Source organism: Protopterus annectens, chromosome 5.part0 (assembly GCF_019279795.1).
Source record: "Protopterus annectens isolate FY-2018-M chromosome 5.part0, PAN1.0, whole genome shotgun sequence".
Lineage (NCBI taxonomy): Eukaryota > Metazoa > Chordata > Ceratodontiformes > Protopteridae > Protopterus > Protopterus annectens.
Genome location: NC_056735.1, coordinates 385,687,802 through 385,710,994, shown reverse-complemented (window position 1 = coordinate 385,710,994; position 23,193 = coordinate 385,687,802). Strand labels below are relative to the sequence as shown.

The 23,193-nt window shown below is 38.1% G+C and overlaps 1 protein-coding gene across 1 annotated transcript in view; it reads right to left on the bottom strand.

Annotated features, from left to right (window-relative positions):
* Nucleotides 1-23,193, bottom strand: part of DPT (dermatopontin) — a 162,749-nt gene that overhangs the window by 49,821 nt on the left and 89,735 nt on the right. The window contains exon 2 of the mRNA XM_044072356.1: nt 11,835-11,960. Within this exon, the coding sequence (XP_043928291.1) occupies nt 11,835-11,960 (126 nt within the window). The remainder of the gene's footprint in view (nt 1-11,834; nt 11,961-23,193) is intronic.

The window sequence follows — 23,193 nt, the reverse complement described above, 5'->3', positions numbered from 1 at the left end:
TTGTACTGGTGAAGGACAGGTTGACAGACGAGATCAGACAGGAGTCCCCGTGGACTATGATGTTTGCAGATGACATTGTGATATGTAGTGAGAGTAGGGACCAGGTTGAGAAGACCCTGGAGAGGTGGAGATATGCTTTAGAGAGGAGAGGAATGCAGCTCAGCAGGGCTAAAACAAAATATATGTGAGCAAATGAGAGGGAGGGTAGAGGAATGGTGAGGATGCAGGGAGTAGAGTTGGTAAAGGTGGATGAGTTTAAGTACTTGGGATCAACAGTTCAGAGTAATGGTGAGTGTGGAAGAGAGGTGAAAAAGAGAGTACAGGCAGGGTGGAATGGGTGGAGAAGAGTGTCAGGAGTGATTTGTGACAGACAGGTACCAGTAAGAGTGAAAGGGAAGGTCTACAAGAGGGTAGTGAGACCAGCTATATTATATGGGTTGGAGACGGTGGCATTGACAAAAAGGCAGGAGTCAGAGCTGGATGTGGCAGAGTTAAAGATGTTAAGATTTGCATTGGGTGTGACTAGAATGGACAAGATTAGGAATCAGTATATTAGAGGGTCAGCTCAGGTTGGACAGTTTGAATCCAAAGCAAGAGAGGCAAGATGGCGTTGGTTTGGACATGTGCTGAGGAGGGATGCTGGGTATATTGGGAAAAGAATGCTAAGGATTGAGCTGCCAGGTAAGAGGAAAAGAGGAAGGCCTAAGATAAGGTTTATGGATGTAGTGAGAGAGGACATGCAGGCGGTTGGTGTAAAAGAGCATGAAGCAGAGGACAGGAAGAAATGGAAACAGACGATCTGCTGTGGCGACCCCTAACAGGAACAGCCAAAAGAAGATATATATATATAGATATATATATATATATATATATGTGTGTATATATATATATATATATATATATATATATATATATATATATATATATATATATATATATATATATATATATATATATATATATATATATAGAGAGATATGGGCATATATATATATATATATATATATATATATATATATATATATATATATATATATAGATAGATAGATATGGGCCTACTTTCATTCACTGAAAACTCATTTCACTGAATTTCAATTCACCATCAAAAATCCCCTGAAAGCTCAAATCACTGAAAACTCATTTCACTGCATCACATTTCACTGAATGTAAGTACTGCTGGACAAATAAAACATATATGCCCTTTTCCCCACTGTAGTGAGATCCTAGAGTTAGTATATATAGTTAGGGGGTTGTAGGTGACACACCAAATCTCGACTTCCCTAGAATTCCCCTAGCCCTAGCTCCCTAAAGCTTCTTTACCTGAATTAAACTTGAGCATTTGTAGGGGAAGCATCAATCTACTTTTGGATATAGATCTTTAAAGGGCACAGAAAATTGGAAAGATGTAATTTCAAAGTTTGCTTTACTAATATTTGCAAATGATTATCAAGATCTAATTAATTTCAAAGTTTGCTTTATTAATATTTGCAAATGATTATCAAGACCTAATTCTCTAGTCTGCCTTAAAAGTTGTATCTTTAGTTATTTTTGCAGTTAGCTTTTCATGTAATTTCCATTATTATTAACTTAAAATATATTTATGACAGAAAATGTTTTATACATAAAGCCAGTTTGTTTATCCCGGTGTTGACACCCACAGCATCAGAAAACTGTATGTGAATGAGCAAAGACAGCAAATTCTTCACTGTATAGGAGAGTCAGACCTTCTAGACTGTCAAATGAAGGGACAGATCTTTGCGCATCACTAGACTTAACATGAGTAATTTCAAAGCTGCTGCATGCAGAAAAATGCAAAATCTGGATCACAGCCATCTTGATTGAAAAACAATATCTGTAAAATGAGACTAAATTGCAAACACACACACACACACACACACACACACACACACACACACACACACACACACACAGGCACACAGATTTGTTTAATAGATAGTCCAACATATAAAAATTTAAAAACGGTCCTTCGATCATTACACTCTTCTGTCATCTGTGGTCTTTGCCAAGGGACTCTATACCATTTTAAACATGCTTGAGATGGAACTGCACTAATGAAAACACAGAACTTGAATTAAAGTTACATCACTCCATGGTTCAGATGTGGCACTCAGGAAGATTTAGGTATTGTTTAACTGTATGACAAGAGCCGAATAATTTTCGATAACCAGGGCAACTTAACAGTGAAACTATTTTAAGATCTGATTTCTGTAACTGTAAACTCTGCACTGCATTGAATGCTTAGCATTTTTTATCTGTTGATCATAAAATATATGAGACAATATCTAATGCATGACTGCTACCATACTGACAAGCATTAATATGCTCTCAAGCTAATCTTATATCAGTGTGACCATCAGCAAGGCAAGCAGTCCACCATATGAATAGATGGCTAAATGGATAGATAATTGAGTAAATGGATGGATGGATAGATAGATGGTGGGATAGATGAATGGATCAACAGATGGATAGACGTGAACTCCAAACCAGGGACGTCTCGTACCATCTGACTGCAGGACTACAGCCCCCCCACCCAGCTGTGAAAAAATGGAAAAAGATTAACATTTTAAAAAATAAAATATTTAATGAATTATTAACCTACTTTGCTTTGTCTTCTAGAACATGCTACACATTGCTTAACTTGCTGAGTTAACTAGCAGATTTTCTTTTTCTTTTAATTTTCCACTGTTGCTGATTTTAATGGCTGCTATCTGGCTACATGGTCAGGTTTCAAAATTTGCTTAACCCAAAGACCAAATGTTTTGTTACTGTCACTTGTTTTGGTTGTTTTTTCCTTTTGCCTCATTATATTATTATTATTATTATTATTATTATTATTATTATTATTATTATTATTATTATTCACAGTCAGTGGCATGTAAATCTGATTTGACATCACTGGCTGCAGCTAGATTAATAAACACAATTACAAGCATTCTTAAATAAACAGTTTAATTTCTGATATTATTGTGGGCTTCTTTATTCTCTCATCAAGATTTTATGGATGAGGCTCCTTGTTGTCAAGTTCAGAAACCTGATGTTAAATTCTCTGATCCCTATTTTTTTACAGGAAATCATTGTCAGTGTAGTTTCTATGTGTGCAGTGGTAGAGCTGGTGCTGTGTGATTGTTCTTTCCCTCTGTTTGTGTATCCAAGATTACTGTAGTTCTAAAACAAAAAAAAAAAACTAAAACAAGGGAATTCTCCAAGATACAATTTATATTACCCTGATCACACGTAAACTTCACAGTTTTGAGAACTCAACTTTCAGTTCTTGAATTTGAGAACATGTAAGGTTCCCAGATTATAGGTTCATGGGTAAATTAGATCCTGACTGGACTGTTAAATCAGCAGCCATGTCATGTAATCTGAGTACTGAGGCTGTTGATTAGTTCTGTTGCTCTTGTGTTGTCTTCCCACACTTTAACACAGTTAATTTGCGAGGGAGAGAGTGAGAGAGATGGATGACTGAGGGAGCAGGAGAAAAAAAAATATGAAAACATTGAATTTGTTTGTCCATCAATCAGATTACTTTTAGGTAAGAGAAGCCAAGGATTATTTGGCAAGGAGGGATTTTTTTTGAAGTTATTCCCCTTTAAAAAAAAAAAGCAGTAATTAAGTTCTGAGTGATTTTTTTTTTTTGGCAGTGCCAACCAGATAATTTCTGCATTTTTTTTTCCTGGTAGCTAGGGTCTACCAGATCATTTCTGTATTTAATTATTTTCTTGGCAGGGTTGACCAGATACTTTTTAAATGGTGCAGCAGAATTTAAATATTCTTTCTGACATCCTGGCCCTGGAGTCTGGCAGGTTCAATCAGATAGCAGTAGAAGACCGAATCTGCAGTGAGCTGGCTGTTTTCATGGCTGTTTGTGATGTTTTTCTATCAATATTCTGGCATGGTCAACCAGATATTAGTAGGTGGTGTATACATTTTGGGAGCTGTTGATGACTTTGTTTTTTATTTGTTTAATATAATATTCTGGCAGGGTTAACCAGATGCTAGTAGGTGGTGTATACATTTTGGGAGCTGTTGATGACTTTGTTTTTTATTTGTTTAATATAATATTCTGGCAGGGTTAACCAGATACTAGTAGGTGGTGTATACATTTTGGGAGCTGTTGATGACTTTGTTTTTTATTTGTTTAATATAATATTCTGGCAGGGTTAACCAGATACTAGTAGGTGGTGTATACATTTTGGGAGCTGTTGATGACTTTGTTTTTATTTGTTTAATATAATATTCTGGCAGGGTTAACCAGATACTAGTAGGTGGTGTATACATTTTGGGAGCTGTTGATGACTTTGTTTTTATTTGTTTAATATAATATTCTGGCAGGGTTAACCAGATGCTAGTAGGTGGTGTATACATTTTGGGAGCTGTTGATGACTTTGTTTTTTATTTGTTTAATATAATATTCTGGCAGGGTTAACCAGATACTAGTAGGTGGTGTATACATTTTGGGAGCTGTTGATGACTTTGTTTTTTATTTGTTTAATATAATATTCTGGCAGGGTTAACCAGATACTAGTAGGTGGTGTATACATTTTGGGAGCTGTTGATGACTTTGTTTTTTATTTGTTTAATATAATATTCTGGCAGGGTTAACCAGATACTAGTAGGTGGTGTATACATTTTGGGAGCTGTTGATTACTTTGTTTTTTATTTGTTTAATATAATATTCTGGCAGGGTTAACCAGATACTAGTAGGTGGTGTATACATTTTGGGAGCTGTTGATGACTTTGTTTTTTATTTGTTTAATATAATATTCTGGCAGGGTTAACCAGATACTAGTAGGTGGTGTATACATTTTGGGAGCTGTTGATGACTTTGTTTTTTATTTGTTTAATATAATATTCTGGCAGGGTTAACCAGATACTAGTAGGTGGTGTATACATTTTGGGAGCTGTTGATGACTTTGTTTTTTATTTGTTTAATATAATATTCTGGCAGGGTTAACCAGATACTAGTAGGTGGTGTATACATTTTGGGAGCTGTTGATGACTTTGTTTTTTATTTGTTTAATATAATATTCTGGCAGGGTTAACCAGATACTAGTAGGTGGTGTATACATTTTGGGAGCTGTTGATGACTTTGTTTTTTATTTGTTTAATATAATATTCTGGCAGGGTTAACCAGATACTAGTAGGTGGTGTATACATTTTGGGAGCTGTTGATTACTTTGTTTTTTATTTGTTTAATATAATATTCTGGCAGGGTTAACCAGATACTAGTAGGTGGTGTATGCGTTTTGGGAGCTGTTGATGACTTTGTTTTTTATTTGTTTAATATAATATTCTGGCAGGGTTAACCAGATACTAGTAGGTGGTGTATACATTTTGGGAGCTGTTAATGATTTTGTTTTTTATTTGTTTAATATAATATTCCGGCAGGGTTAACCAGATACTAGTAGGTGGTGTACACATTTTGGGAGCTGTTGATGACTTTGTTTTTTTATTTTTTAATATAATATTCTGGCAGGGTTAACCAGATACTAGGGAGGCAATGTGTTTTGGGGACTGTTGCTGATTTTCTTTTTTTCAACTTAATACACTGGCAGGGCCAACCAGATGCTAGTGGTCTATGTGTTTGGAGGCTGTTGACGACTGTCTTTCTTTCTTTCTTTCTTTTTTAATATAATATCCCTGCAGGGTTAAGCAGATACTAAGGAGGCAATGTGTTTTGAGGACTGCTGATGAGTTTCTTTCTTTAACATAATACTCTGGGAGGGTTAACCAGATGCTAGTGATCAATATATTTTTGGGCTATTGAAGACTTGCTTTTTTTTAATATAATATCCTGGCAGGACAGGAGTCAAAAGAGATACTAGGTATGCAGTGTGTTCTGGAGAACTATTTGTGGATGACATCTGTTTTTTTTTAACCTAATATTTTTGCAATTTTAGTCAAGATAAATTAGGATGGCTTATCAATGTTTTGTTGTTAAAACAAACTCTACTTTTGCATGAGTATAGTGTGTATGGGTGAACTGAAGTAAGATCACATGCAAGTTCTTGGCTATGTGATGTGAAAGAAATACAGTAATGTAACCGTGGTCTTTTATTTTCATTATTTTAAACCTTGTAGGCTCAAAACAGATTCTCTGGGTAGGCAGTTGGGATGGGGCAATGCTTATGTGCAAATGGAATGATTGCATTTCCTACTTGCTTTGCAAGACTAATGTGCATTTGAGTGAAGTAAGATCAACCATAAGCTCTGAACTGAGAGTTGTTGATGTGAAAAAAAGAATACTTACCTTAATAACAGCATTACCTTTTTTTTGTTGTTGTTTTTGTTTTTAACCTCGCAAGATCAAATCAGATACTGTGGGTGGGGTAGGCAATGGGAATTGGGGCTGGGTGTGAATTAAACAAATTGCCCTGCTGTTTGCTGTTGTTGTAATTATATCTTTGCAAAACTGTGACACTTTTTTGTCTGTATTTTAAGATGAATGCAAACTAATTGAGTTAATGAGTATTTCAGTAACATAGCTTCACCCCTTTCTACTTGGCCACATCCCTTTCTAGCTGACCCCACTCATTCAGCTGTCTCCTACGGCCCCCCTTTGATTTGAGGTTACCAGCTACCACTGCTCCAATCTTACAGATTGACAAAAGCTGTTATTATAAAACCAGGTCATAAGAAGATATGTGTGATAGCTTTTTTTTTAGGTTTGAAGGACTCTACTAACTTTACTTACTCAGCAGTGTCTCAGGAGTACCTTCAGCTACAAAAGCATGTCATACAATGCAGTGTGGAGCACATTCAAATGAGTTACTGATCTCACTGTAGTTAGTGTTATTTGCACACTAGAAATAATAGTACTACCCCCGTGGGTTCCCCATGATCTTGAAGGTTTGCATCTAACGTACACAGGAAGTTTGTCACCCACCTACTCACAATGAAGCACCTCCTGTTACAGTTGGTAGAGTTGTGTGATTGGATGTTCCTGACCATCAGGCCACCAGAGAGGAACAGCCACCTTATGACATCAGCCACAGAGGTGACTGATGTCTGTGAAAGATCATTTGTGTGCCAGTCAGACAGGCCACTTGTATCATGCTGTATACCACATCCTGGTGTTCCCTTCTCTTGTATGTCATTCTCCATACCTTGTTTGTAGCCCAAATCTCCATATTGTCAATTGTCTCCCATGTGGATTTTCTGTGCCCTTCTTTTATTGTTGCTGTCCTGGGTATCTGCACTGTCCCCTGCCCCTGTCTGTATCTGCAGTTTATGTTTGTCTGTCTGTCCTTGCTGCCTTTCTTACTTCTTCATTCTTTCCCACATAAGATCCTTGTTACCCTTCCTATCTTTATATATCTAAAATGGAAGCATGCTCCCCAAAAATGCACATCTTCCTCAACAATTATCATTCCTTATGGTTATCCTTATGAGTGTTTCTCTATTTGCTTTTCCCACTCTTTTGCCTTTTACTACCTTCTCCATTGCCTCTTCATTTATATGATGAACTGTGCAGGCACTTTATTATGCTAGACTGGTGTGGCTTGCTGGATCACAGCGCCAGAGTTGCAGCAGTGATGTGTTTCATTATGCTCCTGACCAGTCGTTACTACGCACGTAATTTTTAGTAACACAAACCTTTCCCTGCATTCATTATCATGAATGCTGCCAGTAACATGGATTCACTGTTTTACTATGCAGTAATTTTATTGGACTGCTAACAATACACCTGTCCTAATACCTGCCTAAGCAGATGCAGATTGCATTACACTAAGGCAACATGCTAGTGCACAGTGAATGTTTCTGAATACCTCCATATGTTCAATATAAGAACAGGAAGCAGATATGTAGAAATTTAAAATAAGCATTTTGCATGGGAAGATTCACACCCTTTTATTCTCATGTTGAGTTTTCTCCTATATGAAGGAAAAAATAATCATTCTTAGAACATGAAAGCAATACTCATTCCTTTTCCACCACCATTTGGTCCAGGAACAGACTTAAAAATGAAAGTATATTTTTTTAACTTGCTAATGTGGAACCTAAGGGCATCCTCTGGGGGTCAGTGCTATCCAACATCTGTTTTGTTTTTCACTTTTTTAGTCTACCCCAGTTTGCCACACCATCCCTCTAGTTATGTGGTTCAATTCTGTGGGGCAGATGTGCAATGGGACTGTGCAGTGTCTCCATCTCATGTCCACAGAAGCTCAGCATTGTCCATACCCTAATCCTCCTTTGGGCTGCAGTCTACCATTACTATCTCTAGCCTTCATCACGAACATCACTGGAAATGTCTAGATAAACATAACCCCTCCCTGAAAAGGGATACTTAACATTAACATCTGGATCACAGTCAATAAGCAGTTAGCAGTAATAGGACAAACAAAAAACATTATGAGAAGATTCTCAAGAAAATAGCAACATGTGCAAATAATGCTCAGACAAGTCAAAGTAAGCCTGTTATTTATAAACATTTTAATAAAATTAGACTTGAACTAGAAGCCGTTTCCATGGGCCTGAGAGATCTGCTCTTGAGAAAGCAGTGTGTGGCACCCAGTTGGATGCATCATAACTGACAAATTTAGTAGTCAGTCTGCTTATATGGAAGATCAGACATGGAGATTAGGAAGGGACAATGAATCACTTACATCATGGAACCATGTCAAAACTGAAACCATATATTGAATATTGTGTATAATGAATACAATTAAGAAACTATGTAATACTTAAAACCAATATGGTTGTGCTTACTGTGGTAAAGCTGGAACAGAGCCTCTTCAAGGCAAAAGGATAGAAGAATCCGCTATGATAAAGAGCTAAAAGGTTAAGGCAAAATAGGTAAAGTGAATGAACTCAGGTCATTCATTCTTTCAGTTGGTTAGAATCAAGACAGGGGTAGAAACTATGATGACTAGAATAAATAAATCCAGACCAAGGCCAAGGTTACACCATTACTGGCATTTATCATGTCAGATGAGTGTCAGGCAGGATGAGACACAATAAGGCATCTTTTCTGATCTGCTGCGTCACTGGATCCAAATGTCTCCTCTGGAAATGACTAGCATGTCACAATAGATGTTGGATATGTCAATTTACAGCTTACAGCAGAACAGTCAGCCTTGTCAGTGGGTGTGTACATTAATATGGAAGAACAGAAATGGAAGTTAGGTAATGTTTGTGTCAGCAGATCTAATGATAGCCATTTCTTTACCTGGTAATAGACTGAAGAAATTTTGCCAAACACCTTTCAGAGACATGGAGTTTGACTTTTCTGCACTGCTATGCAATCTTGGAGTAGCTATATATAATTTCAGGGGTGTGGGCAGCTTTGCCCAACATCAAGAGGTGCTGAGGGTCTTGCTCCTTGCAAAAAATACTTTTTGTGAATTTCGGAAGTGTTTTGCATAATTTTTCCAATCTACCAGCAGCTGAAGAAACAGCTGTTGATAGATCAACATGTATTCAATAATTTTAAATTGGTACAAAGAATCTCTGACAACACGCAGGCTTGTCAGACTGAAAAATAATATGGAACATTTTGTGTGCTGAATGTAATTTTGAAAGTATAAAGTGTTCAGAACTGTTGATATCTGATAAAGTATTCAGCATAATTAGTGATGTCCCTATTGCGATATGAGTTAAGCAATAAATGTACTCACTAATATTGACAGCTGATGTATTGTTGATTATATGTGTTATGCTTAAGAGTCTCATTTTCCTTTTTCTACAATCAGTAACAAGGCATATAGTTTATTTTCAGACACGTACTCCAAAATATGGCATGCTGATAGTTATAGCCACGTATCATTCAGATATCTCTAGCTATTTTGTGATGAATATAAGAAGGATCCCTTTCTAACTGTCAGACAGAAGGAACTTACTAGGGTTACTCTTCCAAACATACTTACATGCTTACATCAGTTTTTCTGGCTGCATTTAGGACTGCCTGCTTTATAAGAGTACAGCTGCGTTATGTTGACTAACTTGACAGCAACTCTCATCTCAGCCAATTGTGGTTTCTTCCAAAAATAAGACTGCTTTACTGTAATATGCTCAGTACTGCAGAACAAACTTTATGTATACCAGAAAAGTTATGGAGCTAATCAGTGATATATAAACAAACATGGAAGTATTTTATGTTCATGTGAAGTTATTGTTCATTTTGTCTGAGACATGTTTTTCAATACCTATGCATGAATCATTCCATTATTTTTGCTCATATATAGGTGAACTTATAGCACTGACAGTATTAAACCATATCACTGTAGGATCATCCTGATAAATCCCATAATGGTATATCCTGTACTTAGTCATAATGTAGCATAATGTAGAGTGTGGAAATGAACTTGTGAAAATTAAAGTTATTATTTTCAACAACACTCCCTGGAACCCATGTTGCATTACACCTTTAATGGTGCTGTGAAGGCAAGTTGCTGAATCAATAATACAGCCCTGGAATGTATACATAATCTAATCTGATAGCTGTAATTTCTATATACTTATTGTTAATGTTACCTATTTCAACTGTACTGAAAATTTGTAAAAAGCAAGCATTTGATAATTAGAATTTCATATTTAAACTGTCTGCCACATGCCTGAAGGAAATTGATGTCACTAAATTGTCACTCGTAGTAATTACCTCAGTGCATAAAGAAAACATGCAATTGTATTTCTTTATTTGTCTTAGTGTATTATATATTTATGTGGTTGTTATGCTGGTGATTACACTGGTCTCTTAAGATCCATCCTCTTTTGTGGTTTGAATTGGACAAAAGGCAATAGTGACTTAACCTCAAGAAGATAGTGCAATAAATAAGAAAGTAATCACAATATGTGTGACTGTGTAAAGGCAGCATTTAGGACAAGAATTTCTGCATGTAGCAAGGAATGAAACTACAAAAACAGATAGGCAAACTGTTGTGGTTTATTGATTGTATAACTTCAAAGTTGATTATAATTTGGTAAAGAATTTGTAGGAAGGTTGAATACCACCACACATATTCAGTATAAAAAAGTAGCATCACACCACACATGAAACACAAGTACAGAAACTATCTCAATAAAAATACAAAAATTACCATCCAAATAAATCTCTCAAAACAAAAGGTATTCATGATGCCCCTCTGCACCACCTTAGTAATGGGTGCCAACCCTAACCCTAATGCTGCCCCTTCCCCTAACCCTAACCCTACACCTTAAAGTCATTAAACCCTTCCCATAACACTGCCACTAAACAAGACAGACTTAGACACACAAACACTCACAAACAACACTACATCTATCCCCCAAGCTAACCCTTACCCTTATTGTAAAATACTCAACACATACACAGCACCCATCCTTCACTCATCCTGGACCCTAACCCTAGCTCATACATACACACATATATACTCTTACCCCCCAACCCCATTTACCTGTATCGACATTCCAGACCATCGACATATCCACCATTCAGACATCTGTACCATCTACATTAAATCACACCCCTGCATTGGCCAAACAAATGTACATTTGGTAAACTGCAGGGGAACCACAGGGTATTGCTACTGCAATTTCTTTTTTCTTTTTGCACATATTTCATATCAATTCCAGATCAACTTCTCTAAGAAGGACAGGAACTAGATAGTAAACCATCAGATTATTTGAAAGCAGGAAATGTCAAAGATTGGAGCTGAAACTAGTCCTTTAATGGAGAAATGATGGAACTTGAGATCTGAGTGAGTATTGATTTTTGACATAAAGCAAGAAGAAGCATTCTCCTTCTTTTAGTGTAAGAGAAAGCAAGTCAGATAGAATTAAATATATTCCACAGAAATTAAACAAAAAATATGTGATATATATTTTGTACTCACCAGCATCCATATGGACATCTCTTGCTATACCGGCAGCAGTAAAATTGCCACTCTCGGTCCAGAACAGGCTCAAAATACCGACTTTGGATTCCCGCAACTACCCCGTTGTTGGAACATGTCTGGTACCTAAACATTAACAAGAAAAATGATTAGTGGTTGAAAAATAATACTTATAATCTTTCCAAATTTGCAGCTTTTTATTTGCTCTGTGTTGCAAGCAAAGTCTTTAGGTTTGCACTGGAAGAAAATGTATTTGTCACAGTTTTACCTGTATTCTAAAATAATTCTGCATAATTCACTGTTTTATCCCTCTTTCTCTGTATTTACTTTAAACTGCACCTACAGCATTTTATTTTTTAAAGGGATTCCATATGTCACCTTCCTGCTACTGCATAATTTCCATGAAGCCTATTCCCCAATCATCATCATTATATTAAGATTTATTTATTTATTTTTCAGTTTGTTAACCAAGTAAGAGGAGTTTTCAGTAGACCATTTCAGCCACAACTGGGCACAACAGTGCATTTCAAATAATAAAGTAATAAAGTAACAATTAAACATACGTTAAATATTGTGCAAAAGAAGGCAGAACATATACTGACATCTAACACATGTTTAGAGCAATAGCGATTTACACATTTGGAAATATATGACACTAATAGTCATCAGTACACAGTTAATACAATAGAAAGTAAGTGGAAAACCTATACAAATAATTACAAATTAAGGGAAGCAATATCTGTTTACATATATGGGGCCTGGTTCCAAAACACCTGCTGCCAGTGTAAGTGACCACTAACACTGAAAGCAGGTCTTTTGGAATCTGGCCCTAAGTGAAAGTCTATTTCTAGACAGAACTTATACTGAAGTAAGTCACTTACAGGTTTTTTGAAATCAGGGCAGACTTACACTGAGAGCAGCTCTTTTGTAATCTGTCCCTTAAAATAATTTGCATCTTATGCAATTATTTACATAAAAGCGAGTGTACAATTAGCCCTCATCACTAAAGCATTTGGTGGTGGTTGTAAACAGGTGGCCCTTTAAAGTGATTTTGAATCTGTCCAGAGTGTTTTGTTGTCTGATTCTTATTGGCAGTTAATTCCAGGTGGCTGGTTCTAGTTTACTAAATGCTCTTTCTCTTGATCTAGCCTTGGATCTTTTTAAACAATAAACCTTCCTCTTGACTGTCTCTCCATATGTCATTGGTCTGTTTTATCTGTAGTGTTGCCCTTGGGGGGAGCAGTGGTACATGTGGAGCAGCAGTTTATAGACTTTTGAGAAAAGGAGAAAAGTTGCTCTTTCAGTGACAGACAGCCAGTTGATTTTCTATGAAGGTTGGCAATGGTGTGTCTGTGGCTGGGCAATACAGTTGATTTTGTTAAGAGTAATTTCTATTCTATGGGTATTTGAACATGAGTGGAAAGCTCATAGAATATTAACCCAGTTTTTCCAATCTTACCTTTAAAATATGCAACATCTACTCCAAGACCACCAATTATTGGAGAGCCCATATTCTGCATCTCAATAGACACCTTGGGATGTGTCCTTCTGTTTTGCACTTGGTGAGAGAAGAAGCATACGGGCATTATTTTCTGGAGAATGCTGATCAACGGAAAGCCTAATAACTACTTCATAGGTACCAGCTTGGAATTTGTGCTCATAGTTTACTTCTGGTGTGAGAAGGAGTAGAGTGCATTGATTCCTGACTGTTTCTGATAGGGCAGTGAGTGTCTGTGTTTGACCTTCCTGATTGGTCTGGTTGGTATTCAAGACATCTACCAGGAAAAGGCTACAACAAGCCTACAGACCCTTTGCATCATGTAGGACAAGACTATTAATCATCAAAGAGCCTGAGGCCTGCTTCTCATCTCGGGATTGGTGCTACTGCTTTGCTTCTGGTGAGAGAAGATGCAAAGAGGCATTGTATTCCAACAGCATGAAGCTGTGGTGAGACCAGCACTAGTAGTAGTCAGGCAGTAGCCATTCAGGCAAATCCCATCTTTTTATCATTCTTGACAAAGCTATTTTTTTCAGAAAGTACTGCTTGATTTGCTACTGACTTACCTAACATCAGAATATCTCCTTAATTACTTCATCCATAAATCATCAAGCTACACTTATTAGTTTCCACTCAAGTGTTTGTCAATGCCCTGTACAGCTGCAGACACTTTGAGTTGACATTTTCCTGCAAAACTGCCCTTGAACTTTCACCAATACCTAGTTGCACAAAGGCTAAATTGTTTGCAGTGACAAGCACTGCCCTCAGAGTTGCAAATCATATACTCCTGATATTACTTTATATTTTTACTCCTACCATCTAATCAATAAAAAATGGTCTGTTGACATGGATATGAACTTTTCCACTAACTGCGTTAATACCTTGGTGGATATGGGCATCCTGAGGCAATGTGGAAATTACCTCATGTTTACTGACAACCAGTTAATTTTCAAACAAACTGATATGGTATGTGAGGCATGTATTTACACAACATTATCAGAGGCAAAGCTCTCACATAAAAGCACTCCTAATGTTAATCAGGTTGTTAGTACTTCACACAATGAACCCATCACACACAGTTCAGAGCAGACACATAGACCCACATATGCCTGAGGCAATTAAATGTAACCTTCCTAAACCCCAAAGACCTCCTAGACAACGCACACATAGCAAATGCCATCAGCAGCTCTGAATGCATGCATTCAAAACAACACCCACAACAACACACGCAGCCACATCTCATGGAGTCTCTTCTTTCAAGCCCATAAGCCAAGCCACCACACAATCCAACATTCTGGTCATTGGAGACTCCATTGTGAAACACACTGTCGTCCCTCTCACCAGGCTAAGTAAGGAAAAAGTCAAGGTGATTTGCTTACCAATGGCCAGTATCCACAACTTTATGTATGCACTCAGGTGATTGGACACAAGTACCAGTATGACTCAGTCATAGTCAATGTGGGTGTAAATTACCTGATATGTACCTCCTTAGACTATAGGAAGAGAGGCATCATGGAGCTCATGGAATATGTGTCCCAGGCTGGTATAAGCCTAGCACTGAGCAGCATTTTACATTCTCTGAGGATGATGCCACAATACAAGCAAAAGATGACTGACGTTAATAATTGGCTTACTTTCTGGTATCATTCTAAGGGGGTGCAATATCTGTCAGTATGGAAAAGAGATGGTCAAAAGACCATGCTTTTTTGCCAGAGATGGTCTGTACCTCTCTCTTCTAGGCTTTTGCATATTAGTTAAAACATTGGCCTCCCCAAAGTGCTGTTTTTAGGCAATGCCATACTGAAAGAACTTCTAACATAGCAAATCAAAACCAAGAAAATTTAAGTTTCTGCTCAATTATAAGAATATAAACAAAAAAACTCCACTCCCTACAGCTCTCATCACCCTAGAGAATGCTGATGTATGTGGGGTCACTAAAACATGGTTTACAGCCACGGAGAGCACACCGGCACTGCAAGGCCATAATGCCTTCTACACATTTAGACCAGCTACTACACAGACAGGGACTAACAGCTGAGGTGTCTTTATTTGCATTAAAAATAAATATACCTCAAGGTTGGTCAAACAGGATAATGCACATTCACTTCTCCAAGTTCAAATCACCATTGGGAAAATCCTGTAACACTTCTTTACAAGCTATAGCTCCCCCTCTATGATCCAGGAAACCCATAATATGTACATAAACCTATTGAAACACTCACCATCCAAATCAATTCCATATTAATGGGTGAATTTAATTACCCCACTATTAACTGGGAATCATATATGACCCCAAACATACAGACACAGAGAGTCTGAATTTTGTAAACACAAACTCCCTGAACTATATTGTCAATACACCAACCAGGGGTGCAAACATACTTTATCTGGTCCTCCCTAATATGGGAGAGTGCTGCACACCACCTAGTGTAATGTCTTCCTGGCTAAGGCCAGACCACAAAATGGTCTCCTTTGAAGCAAAAATAAAACCTCATGGAACCCCAGCTAACATTATAATATTCAGGAACTACTCTAAGACTAACTCCCTACTACTAAGTGATAACCTGGCAAAATTTCAAGCCCTCATAAACCCTGTTAACACTGTTGCCTATTTAGAACTATTCACAGAAACCCTGTACAAGCATGTTAATAGCTGCATAGAGGCAGCTGTACCCACCAGGAAGAAGTACAGAACTAACTCAAAAAACAAGCCACCCTGGTGGAATCACAAAATCAATAGGCTGTCTAACAGAACAAAAGAAAATCATGGCAAAACCTAAGAGGTGCAGCATCCAGCAAGATAAAACCACTCTCATCAAACTAAACAAAACACTCAGAAGACAAATAAAGCCTACCATAGTCAAATTTGAGGTATGTTTGGTCTCCCAAGCTAAGGACAAATAACAAGGTATTTTTAGCTATGTCTGCAACCTCAAAGTCAATACACAGTTGTGTGCAGAGCTCATTGTTAATGGAGCCACCTATACTGAGCCAGAAAATACAGTAAACCTACTGGCCAATAAATTCAGCTTCAGCTTTACTGTTCTCAACCCTCAACCTTCCTTCATTGAAATACCATTAAATATAACTCCTGTAGGTTCTTAATGCTCTCTCTAAGGCCAAGAAGACTTCATCAATGGGCCCAAGCAACATCCCAGGATGCTTTGTAAATAGCATGAAACATGACCTATCAGGTCCTCTGGAACTGATATTTAATTGTAGCCTCCAAACGGGCTTTGTACCTCATGAATGGGGAACAGAAACAGTCATCCTTCTGCACAAAGGTGGGCTATCTACTGACCCTAGAAACTACAAAGCCATAATCTCACTAGTCTCATATACAAAGCATGGAAAGGATTATCATGGAAATTATCAATAATGACACAGGAAACCTCCAGACATTGGTACCAAACCAATATGATCCTGTCAAGGGCAGGTCATGACTGCTAAACTAGGTGGATTTCTTTGAGAAGGTCTCCAAAGCAATGGATGAGGGCAAAATGGTTTACACTGCCTACCTTGACCTAGCAAAGGCATTTGACACAATATCTCACTCAGGCATTGTTGACAAACTGAAGCAGTTAGTTATAAACCCTTATGTCACATGATGGATAGACAGCTGTCTCACAGACAGGACCTAGGAAGGTAGAATTGGGGAGTCCACCTCTACAAAGAGTCCTATTACAAGCAGAGTCCCACAGGAATCAGTCCTAGGACTACTCCTTTTTGACATTTACATCTCTGAGTTCAAGGCCAATATCAATGGCCTCTGGATGACTAAATTTGCAGATGATTGCAAATTAGGAGCAGTCATTGAATCCCCCAATGATACAAATGTTCTCCAGGAAGGGGTCACATAAACAAAGAATTGGTGTTAGAGCCATGGAATAAAACTAAATACCAAGAAATGCATAATAGTATCCTTTGGGAAATCATCCACCCCTGGTAACTATCATGTTGACAATACATCCCTAAAAGTTGGCCCAGTAGTCAGCAAGATGGGGACACACATAGACCGTAATCTAGCCTTTGACCACTACATGTCTACAGTAGTGAGGAAATCATTCTATGTTGTGCAACCTATAAACAAAGGTATGGCATCTAGGTCCAAGGAAGTAATTGTTCCACTGTATTCTGCATTCATCAGACTTATCATTGAATACACTGCCCCCTTTGGTATGTACCTATCCAGGCATATCCAACAATTGGAACATCAGCAGAGGTTCCTCAGTAAAAGACTACATGGCATAAGTAACATGCCCTATCCAGACCACCTCAAGACTCTATCCTTGTATTCTGTCTCCTACAGGCTGTTGAGGGGAGAGCTATGCCTGGTATAGAGGGCATTTTCAAACTCCACTCTAACGGACCTCCTTCATATCCGCAAAACAAACAGCACCAGAATTACCTATTCCAAAGACTTAAATGTTGCCTGTGATACAAATAGGACCTACTGGAGAGATAGGTATGTATCCCAGAGAATACCCCTTCTCTGGAACAGGCTCCCCATCCATGTGAAGCAGAGTTCCTGCATAACCCAATTCAAGTGTAACTTGGACAATTGGATGGGGAACAGGAAATGTATCCCTTGTTTGGCACCTATGACTCTAATGGACACAGGCAGCCTGTAAATGGTTCATCTCCTAGGCCCCTGCTTGTAAATCTTTCATTTCTGATGTCCCTGCTTACACGTATCAAGGGTACCAGAACTTGTCAGTGATTTGGGGTGCATGACTATCCTTAAAAAGGCCCTTGTGGTTGTTAGTCTAGTAAACACCTGTGAACTTATGAACCTATGAGACAGTTAGTCCAAGATCTGTGTATCACACTCAAGACTGTGAATATGATTCACAAACCTTTCCTTGCACTTATGTAAACTGCTGCAAAATGTGCAGTTTACATGAATGTGGAAAATGCAGTTCAGAGACATGATTATCCACAATGAGGAAATACATCATTATTGGCTAATTTGTACATTTCCACATCATGCTGTATTCTGGTAGGGCTAATTACCACCTTCCTGTAGTCACCATTGGCAGGCCATGCAATGAGTTGGCACAAGTGCCCTGTCATTCACTCTCCCAACACACATGCACATATTCAAACAGATACATACAAAAACACACACAAACACACCCTCTACCTCTCAAGTGTCCCTGAGTTTAGTGAACATCCCAAAATTTTCTCTAATTTGTGACATGTTCTTCACAAATTACAGATGATTGCAGTCAGTCAGTAATGCCAAACATTATAGTTTCATCATTCTTATTGTTAATAATATGCATCATGATGCAAAATCTATTGTTCTATTAATATTTTTCAGTGACAGATAGCTTAAAAGTTACTCTAGTGTCATCTAATGTTCCTCCTGGCTTTATCTGGAAGTCTTGAGAATGACCCTTGAGAGGTATGGCAACACCCCCCCTACACTCACAGATATCCACTCACTGAACCCTGCCACACCCCTTCTTTACCTATCTCCTAACTTACCCGCCTACTGAGACCACCCAGGCCGACACTTATTCAAACTCACATACATGCAGTCACACACCCTCGACTACTACTTTTCTGCTAAACTCCTGCATATTTACCTGTAACATTGTCTCTCACATTGAGAGTGAACAGGGGGTGTGGCATTTAGGCCACATTAACTAACATTGCTGGCCTTGCTAGTTTATGCTCCTAAGTGATTCTCTGAATTGCTCTGGTGCATAAATCCATTACCACAGGCATTTCTGGGGAGAACACATAGTAAATTAGGATAGGTTGTTGATTAGTATTTAGCATGGCCGTGGAGTTGGCCAAGACCATGTAGAATTACTGCAATGGGTCTGTCTATCAACTGGAAAAAGCTGCCTCCAGTGGTTTTCAGTTGATGTTAGGGCGTACTCCTAAAAGTAGTCTTTTCTGAACGAGTGTGTAATTTCCTTATGACTGCCCAGTAAGGCTTCTGTTGACCAACATGTCATATCACTACAGCAGTGAATGAGATACTGTGGAGGTGTAACGTCCCTGATCTTGATGTAAGAATCATGGAAACGATGGTCAGTGTAGTACTGCACACCTCTAAAAAAGGAAAGAACATTAATAAGTTCTCATGAAGAATACCCATCTATGAATGCAAATAGATACACCTGCCTCTAACACACATTGGCAGCTGTCCTTATTACTCCATAAGTTTAAACCCTGTGCATATATGCAGTCATACAATATGAGCGACAACGTTTTTTATGCCAGTTCTGACAGGCCACCACATTTCTTGACTGGTGAACTTTGTGTACATGTGCTTCTGTGTTGACAAATCACATATGGTTTCAGTTATCCTTGAAGGGGCACACCACTTTTGGAATCTTCCACATTTTACCTGTGTACCTTATTCTGACAAAACTGTCTGGTATTCACTAAGCATCACTGTCTATGACAGTGGTTGTTTAGCAAATTTAAAAGAAGAACCTGGAACTTCACCAGACAAGCCAATTTGGAGACAGATGCTTTAAAGGATCATGTTCTCAGTCAGACACTTATATACCTGCAAACCTACACAGTGAGTAGATATAGCTGAATAAAACAGATTATGGTGATAGCTAAAAAAAGGATAACATGGCTCATGCTTTTTTTTTCTTACTGTCTCTCTCTTTTCTTTTTTGCAGAAAAAGAAGAAAAAATGATAAGAACAAAAATCGTGAGATGAACGTGATAAAGAAAACAATATAAAGTAATAATACACAAAGCCTGGTCACAGCCAGACACATCTATAGAGAAACATGTACTGAACTACTGATTTTATCACAAGGATAGAAGCTATGATTCAGACAAAGTTCTTACCATCAGTAAATGCAGCCGGAGTGCTATATCCAATTAAGTGAATGGAAATATGGTAATGTGTTAATCTATTATGTAAGAGTCGGTTTAAGCTGACATACTCAAGCCTTGGCATTACTGAAGAAGTGCATCCATTTGGAAAGCAAAATTAGAGCTAGCTTGAAATGTTCCAAATTTATCAGACACTTTAACCCAAGCCCTACATCTGACTGTCAGTGCTTGGCCACTTGCTAGTCTTTTTTCTCATCATTCTTTGCACTTGTAGTGGCAAACTTATGGCCTATTCACCATTCTCATTAGGAATAGAGTTCAGTGTTAGCAGTGAGGACATCATCCATGTGTGCCTACTTAATGCTTCTAGGGCTAGGCATGCACCACATACCCCTCAACTGTACAGATTTTTGCAGAATGTCCAGATTTTTGCCTCATACTTTTAGTTCATTTTTCATAAAATTGAGGTTTTCTGGCAAATTAGTGATGTCATTAAAGAATGAAGTTAGAAAATAATGACAGACATTTGAGTTTCAGACTTCATACCCTTCAGAAAATTCATGCTAATGCAAAACTTGTTATTCTATCAACTTTCTAAGTTTGTAAGACAATATTTAAAAATGTCCCTACTTTTGGGGCTTTGTCCCACTTTTATATATAGGCTTTGTCCAGATTTCTTGCTCTAAGAGGTTGAGAGTTATGTCCACCAGACACAGAGATGGATTGTCACCAATGTCTGCAATTGAGTCTACTGATGTGAGCACCCATTCCTGAGCAGCTTCCTTTGTAGACTCACTAGTGTCCACCATGGAACTTGCATGGGGTGCTCGTGGACATGCACCCTTCCTCCTCCCCTACCACATGTGAGTGGGTTCAGCTCCTTCACTCCTGTCCCCCACCATTTAGGTCCCCCAGTGCTTGGGCTACTAATCAAAACCTGTTGTCTTGGCTGAAGATAGGGTTCTAACCTCCTGTGCCACAGAGTCAACAGGTAACCTTAACAGATCTCTAAAGAACAGGCAGAATTGAGTCATATCCTTTTGGCAAAAATACTTAGTGATAAAACATTCCTAGACAAGTAGAAGTGGAAATGTGCTTTAGAATCTGGGTAATTTAGAGAAGCAATCATTTACAGTGTCAAAGGGTAGCAAAAAGCATAGACCTTAGAATGTACTAGAGCAAATCTGGGCAGGAGAAATAGTTACTTCTTTCACCTTTTTTATTTTGTTACTGACTGTGGTGGCGATCCAAGGGATTGTGGAAAACAGTAGCACCCTTGCTCTTTGCAGCTGCTTTTCTTTTTAAATTGTTTTCCCTTATTGGACAGGGAAGAGACTATTGGTACATTTTCCACTCTCTAACCCTTTTAAAACTGGGATAGGAGAAAACAGCCACAATTCAGATGTGGTGCTACAGTGTACATTTTGTCTACTGATGTGGAGCTGTCGTTCTATAGGTAGTTAGTTACTTTTTTTATACTGTTTTTATTTTATTCTGTTTTACCTCATCTACCTCTTCCTTTTGGTTACTGACTAAGACACTAATTCAAGGTTTTTGGGGAAGTTGTCATTCCTTGAACTGCCCTTTGCACAGTTTTTCTTTATACATTATTTTTCTCTACTGTGCAGGAAAGAACTCCTGAACCCTTTTAAAAGAGGGCCAGGAGTGGGCAGTGACAAGCTGCATGTGTCCATGCATTTGCACGTTTCCATAAAGATTCAAAGACACAGTTTATGCTCCCTTGCATGTTAGGCTTCTTTGGTAGGGTTGAAGGGAAGGAGAAGAAAATAAACTAAGAACAAAAACTTTTGCAGAATTTATTGGTATTTTTAATTAAACATCAGGGAAATGGAAGAAATGGACATGATTTGTATGCCATGGTTGATTAGAAATATGTAATAATTGCCATATGTATAGTATTAAGGGCAAACACCTGATGGTAGAAGAAAGTGAATGCAACAGATGTGTAAACATTGAAAAGAAGAGCATAGGCAACATAGAAAACAGTGAAGCAACCACATAGCCTGTAGACTAGAATGTGCAATGCTCAAATTGTGGAAAACAGAGTATGGTAACAAAGTTAAATATGTTTCCTGATACTTTAGAAGTAATGCATTCAAACAGATGATAAAGGGCTAAAGTAGGTAGCATTTTAATAAAAGTTCAAAGACGGTTCAAATTAGGGAATGGTGTACAACAAGCAGATATTGATGGAAGTGTACATTAATGGTAAGTATGAAGGAAGATAATATAATAGGTTCATAGGTTCATAGGTGTGTACTAGGCTAATGGCCCTGAAGCCTTTACAAGCCTAGCCCATAGGATAACCCTGGCATCGTGCCACCCGACCTTAGTTCCCAGTGCCTCTGTCGAGTAGAGCCACTGCAGTGATCCCTGGGGTGAATTTTCTATTTCCCATCCACTCATCAAGATTTCTGTTGAAGAGGGCCAGTGAGGTACTCTGTTTGAAATGTTTGGGAAGTCTGTTCCATAGCATGGGCAGTCTCTGGGTTATGAACCTGTCCCTCCAGCATGTTCTGTTGATTGTGGTAATGAGGTTGAGGTCTCTGGAGTGTGTGGTGCCGAGGGATTGGGATTTCTTTAGATGTAGCATTTCTATCAGAGCTGGGTCAGACATGGTTTTGTAAGTCAAGCAGAGATTGCCTCTAAGTAGGCGATATGGGACAGAGAATTGGTGGAGTTTTTTGAGTCTGTCCATATAGGACAAGTGTTTAAGGCCTAGGAACCTCTTTGTGAGGTACTTTTGCAGCCTGTCTCCACATAATATATTTACTTCGCAGTCATCAGTAAATGACTGTATAAATATTAGAGTACTGGACAACAGTCAAAAAGTAAACACCATAATACATGATAAACATGCAGCAGAAAAAGAGGAAGATGAGGGACAAATGTTACCACTAGTTTGGAAATAAGACTGATCAACCTAAAAACAGCCAGAGTTAACCTAGATGAGGTAGAAAAAAAACAATAATTCAAAAGGCAGAGAGAAAAAAGGAGTGAAACAAAGGTAAGGGAAAACATTAAAGA